General features: G+C 34.8%; 1 protein-coding gene across 1 annotated transcript; it reads left to right on the plus strand.

The window, feature by feature from the left end:
• The first annotated feature begins 607 nt into the window (after positions 1–607).
• LOC142341440 (uncharacterized) lies at positions 608–18,570 on the plus strand. Its single transcript, XM_075392381.1, has 5 exons — positions 608–1,217; positions 5,510–5,702; positions 11,301–11,582; positions 14,938–14,978; positions 18,293–18,570. The coding sequence occupies exons 1-5, from the start codon at positions 909–911 to the stop codon at positions 18,518–18,520; spliced, it is 1,053 nt and encodes a 350-aa protein (XP_075248496.1). The 5' UTR covers positions 608–908; the 3' UTR covers positions 18,521–18,570.
• The last annotated feature ends 722 nt before the right edge of the window (positions 18,571–19,292 follow it).

Raw genomic sequence — 19,292 nt, forward strand, 5'->3', positions numbered from 1 at the left:
TAAAGAATTATAAAGCTCTTGAATCCCCCCAATCCCTTTAGTTGGTATCAAATGTTTTGTGCTATCCAATATTGATACATATAAAGTTGCTGTATAATAATTATAAACTTCAAGCGGGCCGTAAACAGTTTTAGGTTAGTCTAATAGACAGAATTTATGACATGATAAGAGCTCGGATACCAAACTGATCGAAGAGGTGAAATTTGTCTGATTCAGTACTGATCAGGACTTGACGTTCAGTCCGGGTAGATCAAAAACAGTTTCGAAAGAAAAAACCCTAGAATGATGAAAACCCGCTGGCTTCAAATGTTAGCCGTTTACGGGTCCGCTGCCTTCATTTTTTCTGCTGCTAAAAAGCAATGTTTTGAGAGCTTAAGGGTCCGAACGACTGAAATGTTGGTGGCACTTTCCTTGATTTCGTCATTCGTCCCCCAGTGACCACTTAAATATTGGAATTAAGACTGATAAAAAGAATAATTCGTTAGAACAAAGTGCGCGTAAAATATCATCTGCTTCTCATTAATTATGAATGCCTCTTGTAACTTTAATTTGATCACATTCGACAAGTATTTACAAGAATTAGGAACAATTATATATCCAAATTTATTCAAAAAGGTATATTTATAAGAAAACTTTTTTTACACAGTCAGGCCACTGTTGATATCACCTCAAATGGAGATTTTTTTTGGTTCGGCTTGCTTTTAGAAAATTGTTGAACAAGTGCCAAATATTTTTTTTGTAAAATCTAGTTAATAATTCACTCTATGTTTTTGCTTACAGATTATTACCACTGTTGTCGAAGTTGCGAAAAACTAGCAAGAGAGATTTTGCAAGACATTTTCAACCACGAATGAATTTCTATAATATTTATAACAATAAGAAACAATTTAATCAAACTTAATATCAGAATGAAGTTGACCTACTTTTTTTATAGCACCCTTCGGGGCGACAAACCTAGTTTTAAAATAATGCAGCTTTATATAATCGACTATTCAATATCGCGACTTTTTAAATCATTGAAGCCGAATTTTCGTTTTATTATTTTTGTTCTTTCCTTACAATTACAGCAAACGGTTGGACCTGATATATCCTTTGACGCAGTGGAGTGTCCATGTATTAATCCGATTGGAAATCCTATCAGCACTGTGTTCACAAACAAACTCACTTCTTGTTTCGCCTTCTGTGTTGTGAAGAAATGCTACGCTTTCAGTTTCTACGTGAGTAAAGCGTGAAAAAATGTTGTCAAATTTCAAATTTTCAACAGAAATTTCACCCAAATATCTGTGCTTCCAACATAATTAATATTTGATCCAATTTCTGTACAAACAATTTTGCTCGCATAGAGAAAACACTGCATGAGCAAGACGCCGCTCTCTTTTCGCTCCACTCTTTAAATTTGAGCAGAAGCTAAATCATTACAATTTTTTTCACGTTTTCCATTTCCTGCTCTAAATGCACTCCAACAAATTTTATTATTTTTTAAAAAAAGGACACTTGTTCAATACTCATCTTCAAGTCGTAATAATAAAAACTAAGGCGACTTCTGGTTAAATGCTTGATTATTATGAAGAATACCAAAATACACGGAGATACATTGTGATGACAATAACGATACGTTGAGTGAGATGAATTCTGTAAAATTTTACAGAACGACTCCAAAAAATTTTCCATTTCATTTTCTAAAAGAACATATCTGGGATCTTTTCTGCTAGCGCCCCCCCCCCCCCAGCCATATATAGCCGTTAAATTTGCACCCCCAAAGTCTAAGTTTTCGCGAATTGTAAGAGCGATATTTGTATTTCATTGAAACAAGAAAGTCTAGGTAGATTGAAGGCACTTTTAGAATAGTTTCCTTAAAAAAATTTAAAAAACAAACCCTTATGGTAGCTGATAACAACAAAAATGCTCTAATGCAGAAATTTTTATTGATGCTTACGTTATATGCGACAAATTTTGTTTGAGTACGTAATATTTTCAAACCATAGCTGTGCTGGCTTTCAGTAAAGGCATAAGGTTCATATATGTTCAGGTAAAAGGTTACTTAGCTTTAACAATATGTTTTAACATTTATAAAGGGGGGGGGGGTGCCTAACTAAGCGGGGGGGGGGGGGCGCTAGCAGAAAAAATCCCATATCTGACACCTAAAAGTATACCATTTTCGTAAAACCCAAAGAGAAAACATTTTGAAAGCAGGTTTTTAAAATAAGGCTTACACTGAACAAAGTAACTGTTGTTTATTAAGGATTTTGGAAAAATAAGACGAATTTCAACCGGCAATTCTCTATGATTGGTTAAAGAAGCTGCCGCAGACAATGAACATAGGCGCAAATTAAATATAAACGATCAAGAACTAAGTAAAAAAAATGAAAAATACAAAACTAGTAGCATTAGAATTTGCCGCAACTTTCATCATATGTTTTTCTGCCCAAATTTGTATTATTTCGATAATAGACTGCAACAAAATATGAAGCAGCTATGTTCTTTTGCAATTTAATTTTCTCAGATTTTGAGTTGAGTTTTTTCTCAAGGATATTAATAACTGCAATCAAAACTGCTGAGCAGAACTATTATGGTTTTTTTTCTTGCTTTTTCATAATATTTTCAACTTCTTGTTTTTATCAGTGAAGTTACGCCGGCTTTAAATCGGCTTATTGTTTAGTTGTTCACTCAATTTGCCGACAGCATTGAGTGCGTGACTTGATTTGCCACACACTTTCAGCGAACAGTTTGTTCTCTGATGCGAGTCATTTTTTCACCCTTTGTTTATATAACTCTGAAATAAATTACCCTCTCTGTCTCTCTTTCTTTCTCTTTCTCTCTCTCTCTCTCTCTCTCCTCTCTCTCTCTCTCTCTCTCTCTCTCTCTCTCTCTGTCTATCTTTTTTAATAGCCGCTAGCCGCACAGCGATAGCTGGGGCTAATATTGGCCATCGCTTGTTTTTTTTTTTACAATTCAAAGAATTTCAATTGTATTGGGGCGCTGTCTTTTTTTAAGATCTGTTCACACATTTTCATGATTTTTGAAGTCAGATTGGAGTAGTGATTTTGGTCACGCCGAAATAGGAAGTGGAGCGAAAAAGCGAGTTGTTTTGCGGCGAGAAATTTTTTCGCTCTAAATTTAAATTAGAGTGAGAAAAAGGTGTTTGAACAAAAATTCGTTTTCTCGCTGGTGGTTTTTTGTTCACATGCGGCAATTTCACTCTGATTTTTACAATTTTTTGGATCGGATTTTTTTCTAAATGGTTTTTCCAATCCATTAATAGCTCATTCTAGGCCTAGTTTTTTGTTTGAACCAAATCTTCATTTCTCGCTAGTGTTTTTTTGTTCACATGCGGCATTTTTTGCGACACCGTTTTTTGTGTTTTTTTAAATTCTTTTATCTGATGAAAAATTTTTTATCGATTTTTAGTCAATGAAAATTCTTTGAGTTCTACGTCAGGACTTGTCCTGTTATGTTTTTTATTTCATCGTCGCGATTTTCATCACGACCATATGGCGTCACAACCGGTTCAAATCTGCTTTTTGTGCATTCGTTCATGCAATTTCAACAGAAATGCGGGTGTGACGTCATTTTTAACTCTTATTGGAGCGAGTTTTTTGTTCATTCGTGTGATTAAATTTTTGGTCACACTTGCCTTACCTCACTCTCAAAAATGACTTCCCCTCTTTCAAATTGACATTTATTTACTTTAATTCAAAGAGATAAGGCCAAATGGGTGTGTGTGTGTCACTCTAATTGAAGGCTATTTGAGAGCAGCTCACAGAGGCAGCAAAAACTTATACAGATTTTTAATCAAAATATAACAAACCAGCCTTCAATAAAAAGACGAATTTTTTGGTCTGTATTTTTTACAGTTTTTTAGACTGCAGATCTACGAATCCATTGCGGCTATTTTCTGGCATTCTGCCAGCTACGTTCTTTCTTTGCCTCTTTCTTTCTTTGTTTGTTTCTTTATTTCTTTTTTTCTTTCTTTATTTCTATTCTTCTCTATCTCTCATAAATGTTTCATTTTAGCAGGATGAGTAAAAATTGATTAAAGGTAATTTAGCTGACGTCAATTCAAAAACAATTTTTGTACAACTTCAGTTTGAATCAGTTACGGACTTCGCATTGGTTTTAAAAAAAATATTTTTGGATTTTTTCCATTTTTGCCCCCAGGTTAGTAGGTGCATATTATTTGCATCCCCTTGATGCACGTTACCTATTTTAACATAATTATTTAGTGTTCAATCAAACTTTACTCCCTAAGAAGAGGTTGCATAATATACTGGAAGCTCAAACGGAAAAACTCGTCTTTCTCCCAGAGCTTTTTTACGTCCCATTCTATTTTTTGTTCTTTATAGATTATATGTCCAAAAATTTATCACAAATATTTTTTTGCTGTCTACCAGCCAAATGCGATATCGAATATAAATATTTTAGAATCAGGTATCAATTATGTTTTATTTAATTTTCTCAGCAAAACAATATTTGCACGTAAGTCCCTCGTTTGAATGATTTTGTAAAATATTTCATTTCGCATACATTCATGTTATGGAAATCTTTCTGTTTGTACATGGTAAAATAAAATGTGATAATAAAATAGAATTTTTTTTTCAAAAAAGTGAACGCGAGTATTCATATCAGGAGTTGCAACTAATCTATAGACGTCTAGTTTTTAACAATAAAATAATCGAACACTTAATCGAGAAAATAAATAAATGTATATCGAAGTTTTTACATCAATCTAATTATACAGCAATTTTTTAATTCGTGTTTTGTTCAATTTAGAGTTGTGGTGAACTAAATTTTTGAACTCGACTTAAAAAACTGACCTGCAGTTAATGCGTAAATTGAATGAAGGGTGCCAAAATGACCAATAATGGCGCATTTTCAGAGGAAAGCAAGATTTTTCACGATAATCCTACTTATTGCAAGTTCTAAGATTTTCAGCCAAGATTTGCAATATCTGACAGTGACTTCAAATATTCATAATCCTGCAATATATTAAAAATAAAACTTTTTTAGCGAGAGCTAAACATTATGAATTGATTTAAACTCTAGTTAGAAATTGTTGTTTTCAAACGTAAGAAAATCGTCGGTATGTTTGGTTTTAAAAGTTAGAAACCTTCGGCACGTTTGGTTTCTAATGTAAGAAACAGCCGGTTTGTTCAACTTATTTGGTTATCAGGCTTAAAAAAGAAACTTCAATAAACTTTTTCATTTTTTCAGGCCTTCTCTCTAAGAAGAAGGTTCTCGTAAACAGAACGCTATTAAAACTATTTCACTATGTGAAAACAAAAAACTCAAATATCGCACGGAAAAACCGAAGATTTCTAACGTCTTAAACCGAAGATGCCGAACATTTTTTACGCTTAAATCCGAACATGACATCAATAATTATAACCAGATGCAACTGTTTCTAATTAATTTACAACCAGTAATGATCAATTAACTGTTATTGAAATCATCCATAACTAAAATTAGTTGTAACGCACTTGAAATTTAACAAAGAAACGTCATGTTTTAGCCATATGAGCAAGAATGCGCAGTATACGCAATAGGCAACATTGGGTACATTCTGCAAGCCCTGCAGCAGATGGACTGTCAAGGATGGCCCCATGCCCCAGTTGGAAGGAAGTGGTACCTCAGGACAGCCGGGGGAGCCAAATCAGAAACAATAACATGCGATGATTACTTCACAATGTATCCACACGCAACAGGTACGAGAAAAAACGCGCAGAATATCGCTGAATTGCGCTAATAAAAGCTGAAAATAGTAAACGCGCTACTTTTAAAAGTTTCTGCACAAAAATCACTTTTTTTCCTCGAATATTTCGGCTCTTAATCAGTACTTCCTAAAATAGTTTCAGTGCTTGATTACCACTTTCCCCTCACTTTATTCTGAGCTTTCCACATTTTTCTAAGCATATTTCATTTTTTCAGCACATTTTTGTCATTTTCATTGCTATTTCAGCGCTCATATGTATCTGTCAACTATGTCCGTTTCCTCTTCCCTGGAAATGGGAAATCATTTCACAAATGGTTCTGAAATAAACGACAAAAAATTAGTTGCAAAAAAATCAGCGAATAATCCCACAAACCGCGTCGCTAATTTTTGCAAAAATTTTTACAATTCCTTTGTCATCTCAGTGCTTACGTTTTGGTTACAATTTATACGGTTTTTAAATTGTTATGTTTTGGTAATTAATTAACCCGACTTCATAATTTCAAAAAAATCCCTCATTTAAAACAAAACTCTTTTCTGAAAAAAATTTAACAATAGAGGTAGCCACCGACATCAAATGTGCGGAAAAGAGAGACGAGATGAAAAGATTAGAATCATTAGACATGTCTCTAGTATTCACAAACACTGTGAAATGCGAAAACCAGCGACCTATACATCAAAATTTGAGCACTTTCTCGTACTCATTAACTTTGCCGATCTTAATACATGTGCGTAACATACATGCGTAAAACAGTGTGCTTTTTGCTATGTGATGAAAGAGTTAATTGGAACGTACTAGAACAAAAAGACAAAAAGTTTAAATATATATAAAAATTATCTGCAGATATGTTTATGTTGGAAACAAAATATGCATAGTTTCTATGGTTTCGTGTCAACAAAAATTACAATGTTTACATGCTCTCATATAACTGTTAAACAAACACTTTTGATGCTGAAGAAAGAGCTTATGTTAACTGTTAAACGAAAGAAACAAATTATCCTCAAAAACCCTGCCGCTTCTTCCTAACCGACTATCATTTGATAGTAAATTGATCTGCTTGCGTATGTACCGGCAAAAAGAATTATTAACAAAGTCATTTCTGTTGATTTTAATTATAAACTAAACTTATTCCCCAATTGATTGTTGATATAAACGTATAAATTTTAATAGTTTGCTAGCGTATTTTTTAATTCAATATGGTCAATTAATTTCAATGTTTCAAAAATCAAATTTCTTGATGAGTACGAAATGTTTTTTTAAAAAGGAAATTGAAAAAATAACCCAGTGGTTAAATATTACAAGTTTAAAATGTTATATACAAAATTAGTACAATGTTAAAAATCAAAATTAGTTGTTCCGGTTTTTAAAGGTAAAAATCACTTTTGAAGCCACCAACATTTCTTTCGAACGGTACAAGTTTGAATTGTTGGAGCAGATGCTGTTTTACTTGCGTTTAAAATGTGACCGTGATCTGATAACCCAGACTTCACGCGGAAGTTTATTCTATTTTTGGATGCTTCTTTTTTGTAATGATCGACTGCTCGACCTTAGGAGAGTTAAATGTTCAGTTTTGCTGTTTTTTCTTACTAAGACGTGACCACTTAGAAAAAAACTCTCAAGGCCGTCTGATTTCAATAGTGAAATATCACTTTTAAGTTTTGAAGCACTCATATTGCTGATTAAAAGTTTTGCAGGCAAAAAGTCAGATTCTGCTCAGAGATCTCTAGATATCTCAAACTTTTTTCTCACATAGCAAACTTTAATTCTCCAATTGATTTGTCGATTAATTCGCTGCATTGCAGAAAAATTCAGGTTCTGAAGAAATAGAGCTCTGAAAGTTATATGAGAAAGGACTCGGAAATTGAATAGCATCAATCGTGCTTTCAGAGTAACTAATAACATATAAGGTAAAGGATCCAATCGCTGTGGCCATATTGGATAGGGCTTTGTTGAAATTTAAATTTTAATTGGGAATCAATCATTGCAGTCAAGTATATGCAGTAACTTTGGGGCTTAATATCTTGTCCCCGAAAAATTATTGGATCACAATTTTCATTTTCTTTCGAGTCGCATTGGAGTAATTGAGATAGGCCTATAGTTCTCAAAAATTTTTACCTCCCTTTTTTTGTTGACCAGACTAATGAAAGCAAGTTTCGAATTTTCTGGGAAAATATTTTGACAATGTTATAATGTATGTGCTAAAAACAAACTATAAAGGGTTCCGATTGCACATCATCGACTGATTTGTCTATAACGAGACACTCCCTTCCTTTGCCAATTTTTCTTCTTGATGAAACTCCATTGTTCTTTACTTGTTGGTAATCCAATGAAAAATTGTTTGCAAAACTCGTTTTGGGTTGTTTTCAAAAGCCTACTAACCAAATTTCTCTAATACTTGAAACTGGTATACGCTTGCTCTGATGAATTCTGTTTCCAAATATAAAAAAGTCTGTGTTGTTTTGTGATTTCTTCTTTCAGTTCTTTTGTTAGCCATTGTTTTTCAGCAATTTTTTTTCTTTTTGATTGAAAACTGTTTATAAGTGGGGTGTGCAACTCTAGAAAATTACGGTAAACGTTTTCGAAGACATTGTACCTGCTATTTCAATCTTCACATTGAAATAATTTACTCCAGTCCTGATTTTTAAAGACGAACAATGAATTTGTTTGCATTGAACTTTCTTTTGTTTCTACTGATAAATCTTTGCTTCCTATTTTTAGGTTCCTAAAGAAGATTGGTAGTTTATAAAACAACTAGGTAATCCATTTCAACTGATGGGGAAAAATCTGAACCTCTTGAACTTGGTTTATGCTGGAAGACCCCTGATCGATTAGTGTTACGCCCTGTCTGGTGGCTCGTGTTGGTTCTTTTGTGTTTGACGAAGTAAATCCATGAATACTCCCAAATTAATTGGATTCTCTCCTGTTGAAATAATTCAGATGATAATCACCAAAAAGCAAAACTTCGTCAGTGATTGAGAACACCGAGGAAGTTCCTGATGTTAATTCGTCAATGAACAAAATTCTCAAGTTTTTGTTTGGACAATACGAAGCCTTAATTAGGATTCTATTAACCGATAGCCCAGATATTTCTAACCATAAGGACTCAAAAAAAGTTTTTATTGGGTACATTCATTTAGATTATTTCGCTCTTTCGAAGATACGTCCCTTGGAACCCAGATGGCAAAACACCCGCCCTTATTCACTCCTGTTTTTGATTATCTTGATTTTGAAAAAAAATTTATGTTTTGGACTCAAAAACTCAAAATAAAAGTTTCAGACAGTGAAAAAGTCATATTTGTTTTCTAAATTGCGTGCACTGATATATGTCTATCAGCATGTCTGATTCATAAAAGTGAGAAAAGGGACCGAGATTTAGATGAACATCACTACTTAGGAGCAAGCGCATGAAGTGTAAAAAATACCATTTTGCTAACTTTAAAAAGACAAAAAAGCGCAACCTAATTCTCACATTATGATGATCATGATTTTGGTTGTGTGACATAACTGAATATATAATTTTTTTCATTTATGGTGCAAAGCAATAAAAATCAGAAACTATTAGTTTGGATATGATCATTTTTTGCTGTCAAAAACATTAAGTCTCAAACAATCAACCGATTGATTAAAAACGTTGTAATTGTCGCAGTGCAATAATGTTCTATGATACAGTAATTTCATGCTGTTGATAACAGTTCAGAATACTCTTGACAATTTTTTGTGTTTAAGTGTTTAAGTGAATTCCTCCATCCAAGTTTAAGTGAACACCATCATTAGATATTTCCGATGATGTAATGTAACATTTCAACATTTGTCCTTTTAATTGTTCCATTTAACTCCAAAGCAAAATTTTCCAATTGCTTATGGAACTCAATTGCAATTTTATTCGATTCTCACGTTCATAATGGCCATTTTTAACTTGTGGAGTTTCAGAAAGTAGAAGTCGACGAGGTTTCAACTTTTTAATTAATTTGGTAACAGTATCACATAATTGAGAAGCTACAGCCGTCCCTGAAACACCCTTATGATTACTATGATGACCGGCTGGAAAAATGAGTGATGGGCATTTTGCTCCTGACGAAACTGTTTATCCCAAATCAATAATTGTAAGAAACATCAGATTGCCTGTTTTTTTGTATGTGCTGTCTGAAAACATAAGACGGTTAGTGTTTCTGTTAATAAATTTTGGAAAAAAAATTTAGTTCAGACGGCTCAAAAAAAAGTCGAAATTTGAATATTGTGACCCATTAAATTTTCCAAAAGCGAACTTATCTGGTCTCGTTAAAATCCAATTTTCGATTGGAATTGATCAATCATTGGACAATTGTACGCGTTTGCATTTTCTTTCAATTACATCTGCTGTTTTGTTTTTCAATTACATTGTTTTGTTCTACGATCCTCTCAAGCTTGTATGTCGATTAATAGTTCCTGTTCTTGTACGATTTTGTTTTTTGTTGTAACTGTTTTCGCATGTTCTCGACGGTGTTTGTAAGTCTTCAAAGCCCATTACTCAATTAACAGTGAAAATCAAAGAAATTGGATCTTTCTCTGCTTCTAGAAAAATGCTGGAGTACAAAAAAGGACATAGGTCCTAAAAAATTTTTTCCAGTATATTACTGTATAAAATAAGTTTCAATTATTATTAAAATTTTTATAGGAGTTGAGCATTTGGAACTTTTATATACTTGACATTGATTTCTTTCAATTTTCATGATCTGTATCAAAACAGAGACAAACTAGATGCACGAAAAATTTTTGTGCGTTCATGATCAGTTTCTTGTGCGTTCATGTTCAGATTTTCGTGCGTTCATATTCAGAATTTCGTGCGTTCGCCAGATTTTCGTGCGTTCATGTTCAGACGTTCGTGCGTTCAAGTTCAGAGTTTCGTGCGTTCATGTTTAGACTTTTGTGCGCTTTTTGATGTTTCCAGACCATGTAATTTTAAACGCACGACGCCCCTCTCGTTTGTTCATCTTCGGTCTGGAAATACTTGCTTCCGTCTGGGACCTCAACCTGGGAACCGAACCAACCAAGCTATCAAACTTTTGCTGTCGAAAACTAGTGAGAACATTTCACAAAGTACAAATGTGAAATTCGCTGACAAATAATTATTATTACAACTATAATGCAGATATCCCTAAATGTAACTCTTTTACCCCGACAGAGAACTGACTAAGCAATTCGACTGTTTGGATGTCATCTGGATTGAGATGCCCTGGCTTTTCTGTGTAATGGTTGCAAAAAACTTGGAATGTTATCTCCTGCATTAGTTATGTCAAGAAATCTTTTCATGCAAGCTTTGAATTCCCAACTCAAAAATATTTAAATTGAAAAATTTTTTTGGTGTTAAATCGGAAGCATTTAAATTAAAGTGACCACGTGGTATAAGTTACAGGCTGAAAATTATTAGAAATTAACCTTCAATTATTTGACAAAAATTGTGCCTAATTGAATGATAAAACGATACGATACAAAAAACCACTTCAGCCGACAAAAATGACGACCTTTGAGCGCTTTCGGCGAAGTAAAACCGCCAAAAACCGACGGTTTAGAGTGTTCAAAATAGTCGAAATTCTCAAGTCGGGTTTTTTTCAGACGGACCGACTGACAAACTCCGTCAACGGGGCTTCAAACTGAGTAAGGACAAGAATCGACATTTTTGCTACAGGGAACACGGCCACCAGATGCGACTGGACTATCTGGCATTTTCCAACTTCATAACTGAGATCAATGCCAACTCCTACCACAATATGACTGCCGAGGGATACATGGTTAGACTAGAAATGGACCAGTGCATTATCCGGATGCCCTCTGAAATCAACCCGTTTTGGGATTTGCCCTACTTTTCGCCTAGTATACACGGGGAGAGCGGAAGAAGTTAGTATTATTTACCCAGAACATTATTTACACCCCATTTAATATTGCCAGCCAACATGCGGTTCTGAGGTAATTTTGATTGGAGGTTGATCATATTAAATAACAAGGCGAATCGTGATAATGTGCACAGCACATTATGTTCCGACCCCCCCCCCCCAACCACTTCGAACGCCCTCCACGCATACATGATTGTGTGTGTGTGTGTGTGTGTGTGTGTGTGTGTGTTTGGGTATGTGTGTGTTTTTGTGTATGTATGTTTTTTTTGGGGGGGGGATGATATTTAGTACTTTGGGGACACCGACTTTTTTCCCAACAATATAACTTCTGTTGACTTCTATAGATTGAGATGAGCAAAAAATTCTTTGTCGCTGCAATTTTTGACTTGGCGCGAAATCATCAGCAGCAAAACAACTCTGCCAAAAATCACAACTTTTTTGATGATTTGAACGCACGTTTGATTTCTGCAAACACAATACAATTTACTCCCATTTTAATTATCACCATCAGAATGAGGTCAAAGCTATTATTGCAACCATCAGTTTTGGAACCAATCTATCCCCCCCAGCAAAGTGGGTATGTAACTTTGGGTCTTTCCCAATATAGCCCCCACCAGCTTAGTTGTCAGATAACCTATAGCCCCCATCATGGTAATTATACCATAATGGGGGCTAAAATTTCATGGGGGGTCTATAATGGGAACGACCCGTAACTTTTACGCCACCCCACGCCTACATGCTAATGTTTTGCACAGTAATACTCTGCATCACAACACATGAATTGTAAAACGTAGTAATAAGAAACAAGGTACGGAGGGCGGGGGAAATAGATCCCATAATTCTCCCCCCATATCTAAAAGATAGACCGACACATTTTTTTATAAATTTTTAGTTGAAACAGGCTCAATAATGGGGTCTTACCCATTATAACACCCCCCCAGTTTAGTGGTTATATAACTTATAACCCCCAGTCATGGTAAATATACCATAATGGGGAGCTATAATTGCAGGGGGTTATAATGTGAAAGACCATTTATGGAATAGGTTTCAACTACATATGAACTAAAGTTGTGCAGATCTATATTTCGGTCTTTCCCATTATATCCCCCATGAAATTTTAGCCCCCATTATTGTATAATTACTATGACTGGGGGGGGGGGGCTATAGGTTATCTGACCACTAAGTTGAGGTGGGGGGGGGGGGGTCCTATAATTGGAAGACCCCTGTTTTTTAGACAAAGGGAAAAAATTATGGGATCTGTTCTGCTCCGCCGCCCCCTATCTTTTTTTCATTACTACCATTTACAATTCAAGAGTCCTGATGCAGCGTATCACTGTGCAAAACAACAGCACGTAGGCGTGGGGCGGCGTAAAAATAGATACCCACTTTTGTGGGGGATAGACTAGATCCAAATCTGCTAGTTCTTGAAATTTAAATTTAGAAAGGTTTTGTCAATCTGATTTGGTGTTTTCGAACTTTATTGTTCAAAAACCCCAAATCAGGGTGACATAACTTTTTTAAATTTAACTTTCTAAAGCCTTTTAATAATTTTTTAATAACCTTAACTGGCAAAAACAAAAAATTTTGTTTTTGCCTTTTCCAGACAGAAATTAGAAATTTTTGAATCTATTCTGTTTCGAAGGTTTTACGAAATTGGTATCATTCTACCCTAGGCGCAGTGAATATTTTTACACGGTAATTTGCTATCCAAAAACCGAAAATCTAAAACCAACATCAGAAATACACTTTGACACCACGAAAATGTCAATATGATAACTAAAAAAATATATTACCTGATCAGGGATTTTTCAAAAAAAACTTATATAATCTATTTCAAAGGGCTTTTCAATGATATGACACATGCTTTTATCGGAAAAGTGAAAAAAAACTGTAAAAGTGAACAAAAACGCCAGAATGATCACAAAATTTTGGAGCTCGATAACTCCCTGTAAAAAATGAATTTCGAAAAAATCTTTTTAATTCTATAATCTACACTGGACGGGCTTTTTAATGATACCACTCATAAGTTTCTACGATGAATATATCGATCGGCGAAAATTCACTGAACAAAAAAAAACCCATTTGAGTATATAGTTCCTCCCCCCCATATGATGGGGTCGGAACAATAATACAGTCGGGCAGGGGAGGGGGGGGTGGTGTAACTTTCAAACCTTTATTATATGACGTAGGTCATCGAGACCAGACGTATATTTGAGGCAGATTCGTTCCGAAAGGCAACACACAACCCACGATTTTCTTATACCAAATAGCTATTGACCGACAGTCTTTTCATAATTCGAGCTACGGTCTTTTTTTCAGGTTCAAGCCATGATCAACCCTTACTATTATCTGTTCACTAAGCTAAGCGCCATACCAGCATTTGGTATGGTCAGAGACGTCGATCTTTGAAGTGAAACCTTTATATTTGTCATTAAAGCCCATAAAAGTGTTTTGACAATTTTGACGTTTCTGCTAAACTTTTTATGATCTTTTTATGTTTACTAAGGACCATTACTGATATTAGTATGTTTTCTAATATTACATACAATCATATATAACCTAATATGATAGCTATGATTCTTTTATGGTGTTTAACACTTTTATGAGTATATTCTCATGGTGACTTTCTTTTCGTTGCTATACTTTATATGACTTATACTTACTCAACCGAGGCTTTCCGGGCATTTTGTGGAAGAATGGCAAGCGACTCATCTAATTTCATTGTTAGATATTTTTCTTATTGTTCCGTGGAAACAGAAAAATCAATATATGACGAAAAAATTTAACATACTTTTAACCAAATTCGTTTGATTATAATTTTGAAACACAAATTTCTGTATTTGTTCCTAAAAATAACTCAAAAATAAAATCTTTGTAACTATGTTAACATCTGATCGTTTTTATTAATTGCTCTCAAACAAATTTTGTAGCAAACATATTGGTCCTGTAATATGTTTATCGCGATTTTTTCGCTTGAATGAGTTTTTGTCTGACCATTTGATTTTCGTCCTCAAAAACGGGATAAACAGGTAGATCTCGGAGGTCATCAAGTGACCGAGCAGCTCTATAGAGCCTTAGTCTTAGAAGTCTTAGTCCAGCTCAATCACACTCCTCATCCCCCCCCCACCCCTGTCCAGCTCTCCCAGAACCCTACCCCCCATCGCTTGACCCCCCCCCCCCCGCCCCCACTCCGCTCACACCCACCTGATGCATCTCTAAGTACCAGCTGGCAACTACAGAAGCCCACCGCTCGCTAGTCGTTTGAGAGCGATTCGCCCGACGTTAGTGGGTTATGTTTATCCAATTAAATCACCTCAAAAGTTTCAGTTTCGAACCAAAACTTGATCTGATTGTTTCAGGGGTCGCAGGAGGTGGTGCATGTTATCAACGCTTCGCTGACGTTAGTACAACTTAATATATGTCGGCAGTTTCGTCAAAACTATTACCAGTTCACCTTACGCTGATCACCCGGGTTACATTTCCAAAGAAAACATAGACCAAACTCCTCCCCTACCCCCCCCCCCCCCCACTCCTCCTCTTCCCATCCCACCTCCACCATACATTCTAATCTGAGGAAATGATAAGAGAAATCTAAAAAACGCCCGTGTTATTTTCACTATATATCCAAGACCTTTAAAACGAGATTATTCGAGGTGCGTAGTGGCCAATCAGATTTTAGCGCTCGCTTATAATAAAGCGCATACCATAAATATACATTGTGACAAAAAAACCTAATGTGGCAAAACAGTTGCAAAAATTAGTGGCGCATTTCTCAATCTCATAATATCTCGAAATGACTTTTCAGATTCTGCTAATTAATGTATGGTTCATTTTTCTCAACTATTTTCACAGATTTAATTTCTTGATTCCAATGCAAAGATTCTACATATCTGGATGTTTGTTGGCCACATAAAATTTCAATGAAAGTCATTTTTAGTATGATGCGTATCATTGTGTGTCAGGGTGCATCAAGTTTTGTTTTATTTTTCGTTGACATTCTTTCAAAGCACAATGCAACATATTTTTTTTCAACTATTTTAATATTTAAGAATTGGACCCATAGTTTAACATTTTAAAATTCTACATTTGCTGATTGTTTTGCGTTGTAGTTTTTCAATCAAAAGTGTTTTCATATTATATTTGAATTCTGTTTTACATTAAAAAACAAAGCTTAATCCGATGTATAAATACATTGAAACTAAACACAATTTTTGCGAACTTTGAACTTGCTGAAATAGGACACAATGATTCAAAATTGAGTCATCATATTTAGCAACAGGGTGTCAGGTGTGTGTCAGGGTGTATCAAGTTTTGTTTTATTTTCGGCTGACATTCTTTCAAAGCGCAATGCAATATGATTTTTTTCCACTTATTTTGAAATTTATGATTTGGACCTATGTTTAAGATTTTAAATTTCTAAATTTGCTGATTGTTTTGCGTTGTAGTTTTCCAATCAAACGTGTTTTTATATAACATTTAAATTATGTTTTACATTAAAGAACAGAATTTTATCTGAGGTATAAATACATCGAAAGAAAACAAAATTTTTTTGAACTTTAAACCTGCTTCATTAAGACGCAATGATTCAAAATTGAGTCATCATAAATAGCAACACACTAAATACACCATACAAAACATGCAATTTGACAAAAAACGATTTGAAAAAAAGCCCAATGTAACCAAATACCCAATTTGGAATTGCCAATTTGAAACACCCAATATGATAAGCTATTCAATAGTGTCAATTAACTTGTGATAAGAATACAAAAAGAAAATAAAAAAATACCTAATGCCAGAAAGTACCCATTGTGAAACCATATTTAAGACAAACCTAATAATATAATTGACCGTTAAAACTATCAGTGCAAAAACTGTTTAGCATTAGTTACATAACCAGTGAGATAATTTTAAATTTGATTAAGTATTTCAACCAATTTTTGGATGTTTTCTGTTACCCCCAGTCGTATATGGCTGATATTTCTCAACCCCCCCCCCCCAAAAAAAAAGAAAAATGGTTCTCTTCAATACCAAAGCCCTGCTTATTTTATTTAATTACCCCAACATCTATGCTTTAAGAGAACCAGAAGTTGGATAAAACAAACTTTCATCCATGCGCACATTTTTAGGCAAAGTTTATTCTGATTTATGTATTAATTTTAAACCTTCGCTGTGCTAGTATGTAGTAAATTCACTTGGCTCTTATATTCAAATTGAAAGTATTTTTTTATTAGCATTAGGTCTTGCTTCAGCGGCAGTTTTCACTTGATATTAAACCATCACCAGACAACTTGAGATCAGATTATCCGCTTATGCCGACCAGAAAAGTTTGCATTATCAACTGCTAATTTGATTTTGGATTATTACAAAATAAACATCAAAGGGAAAAATTGGGCATAATCGCACTGGGTTGTTTGATGTAACAGTTCAATGTCTATCCGCCAAAAAATTAATTACCGCCACTAAAAAACAGAATCTTTCCTGTTGTTTTCTGCCGCCAAAACGAAATCTTTTTGTTTGTTAAAATAAAATCTGGGACATTCCGGATCAGCAGATGAAAATTTACATTGGGTTTTTTCCCATTAAGATGTCCAAACAAAAACAAAGAGTTTTCTGGTTTGAGATAAATATCTACGATATAGTCTTTAATTTTCTGTGGATTATTGTAAAAGTGGTAGGACAACACATACAAAGGACAACAGATCGAAAGCCAAAACTGAGACAATAAATTGAAAATGAGATTGTTCAAAGTGCGTAGTGGCCAATCAGATTTAAACGCTCGCTCATAATACAACGCATAACATGTTCGGTCGCGATAATTTGTTCGGTTGCGCTAGATTCATATTTAATTCCCACGGGCCGCTAAGGCATGGCCATGGCTTGCGAGTTTGATTTTTGATCTATGGTGCAAATTTTAAGGTTTTCGATCTCTTGTCCGATTAGCATTTGGGCAATGCGTACTTATTTAACTCTGGAATACTCTTTAAATATTGAGGCAATGAAAATTCTGCTGATCTACCTTTATGATGAAGTTGAGTATTAGTATTAGGTGAGAACAAGATAAGTCTACTTTGAGCGTAGACACGTAGCGATCCAATGCTCATCCTTAAGGCTATAAAACGAACATCCATAGGGTATACCTAACTTGTATACCCGCGTCGAGGTTTTTGGGTAAATTTTTGCAAGAAATGTGGTAAATGCGGTAAAAAAAAATAATTCACCGCATTTCTTACAAAAATTCACCGCATCAACTTTTGCGGCAAATTAATGTAGGAAATGCGGTGAAAAAAAAACAATGCACCGTCTTTCACCAAACTTCTAACAAAAATTCACCGCGAAATTCACCTCATTTGTTTTCCACAACGTTTATTGAACCTGATTTAAATTCACAAGAAATACAATAGAAGTAAGCGCGGTGGAATAAGAAGTTGTTTACATGCAGGAGGTGAGAGGTTCGAACTCGTGTATGGAAGTTTCTTTATTGTAAGAATGCGGTGAGACCTCGGTGAAAATAAATAACTCTCCGCGATTCACCGCAAAAAGATGATAGGAACACGCGGTTGCAATTTTCTTTTCACGGCATTTCACCGCATTTCATGAAAATTCAACACCAATTCTCGACCCGACTATGGAGCAATTATTAAATATAGATAACATGGCTGCACTCTTTTAATACGAAGGGGGCGGCCATCATTTTTTATGGCTGCTCTGTTTCAGTACGAAGGGGGCGGCCATTACTATTACCTGAACAACACAGGAATGAGGATCAGTTCCGAAATAGACATGGAATGTTATGGTCCCACCACCAGTGGGGGTACAGTTGAACAGTCGATGTACCACGTGAAGACATTCTGCAAGGGTCAATGCTCCCAACCTCTAATGAAACATTTACCCGATTATGGTAATTTGTGGTATCACGTACCACTCTTCAAGGAAATATTCTGAGAGAAAAAACCAGAGAAAAAACTTTTCGATCTATAATGCCTTCCCGTACCCCCCCCCCCCCACACAAACCTATGAGGACTGAGAACATATTGCTTATTCTTCTTTTTTCTTTCCTTGTTTTCTCCGTATTGTTTTGTATGTATTGATATCTCTCTCCAGTCAAATGTGATATTTTATGACACTCTATTCAGCGTTATTACGACACATTTTTTGTAAGGGATCATAATCAGCTTTGGGGGAAAATATCAAGTATATCCGTTATTTGTATCCCATCTACATCCACTAATTATAGCTCGACAAAAACAGAACAAATTATTATATCACTCATTTATTGTATCATTATTCCAGCACGCATCGAAATTGTAGAGCTAAATTAATAAATAAGCTTTTCCGGAAATATGATCGAATAGGGAAAAATACGAAAAAGATAAATTTGAGTAACCAACCTATCACTAGCTCAAAAATAGTACTGCATCAAATACTGCTTCAATAATTTATCAAACGAATGAACCGACATGATAAAACAGGAAAAAAAGCGAATTTAGCTTTTTGATCGAATTAATTGTACATAGACTCAAGTTAGTTGAGTTCAAAATCCGACAGCTGCTTGACTCTATAGCTGTGCAGTAGTCCATCTTGTTTTTTGCAAACTTCAGTTACATTTTTCATTTCACAAATTCTGAATAATTAATTTTGTCCGAAAAAAAATTATTTACTTAATTTGATTTAGATTACAAGAACTCAAAGTGATTATCAAATTTCCACCAGCAGC

Source organism: Convolutriloba macropyga, chromosome 6 (assembly GCF_964194025.1).
Source record: "Convolutriloba macropyga chromosome 6, txConMacr16.3, whole genome shotgun sequence".
Taxonomy (NCBI): domain Eukaryota; kingdom Metazoa; phylum Xenacoelomorpha; order Acoela; family Convolutidae; genus Convolutriloba; species Convolutriloba macropyga.

What these genes read in the sequence shown, in the direction of transcription:
- LOC142341440 (XM_075392381.1), top strand. Translation starts at nt 909, where the DNA reads ATGAAGTTGACCTACTTTTTTTATAGCACCCTTCGGGGCGACAAACCT. An exon ending in ACACGGGGAGAGCGGAAGAA is followed by an intron (nt 11,583 to 14,937) that starts GTTAGTATTATT and finishes TGATTGTTTCAG; the next exon opens with GGGTCGCAGGAGGTGGTGCA. An exon ending in GTTATCAACGCTTCGCTGAC is followed by an intron (nt 14,979 to 18,292) that starts GTTAGTACAACT and finishes GCTCTGTTTCAG; the next exon opens with TACGAAGGGGGCGGCCATTA.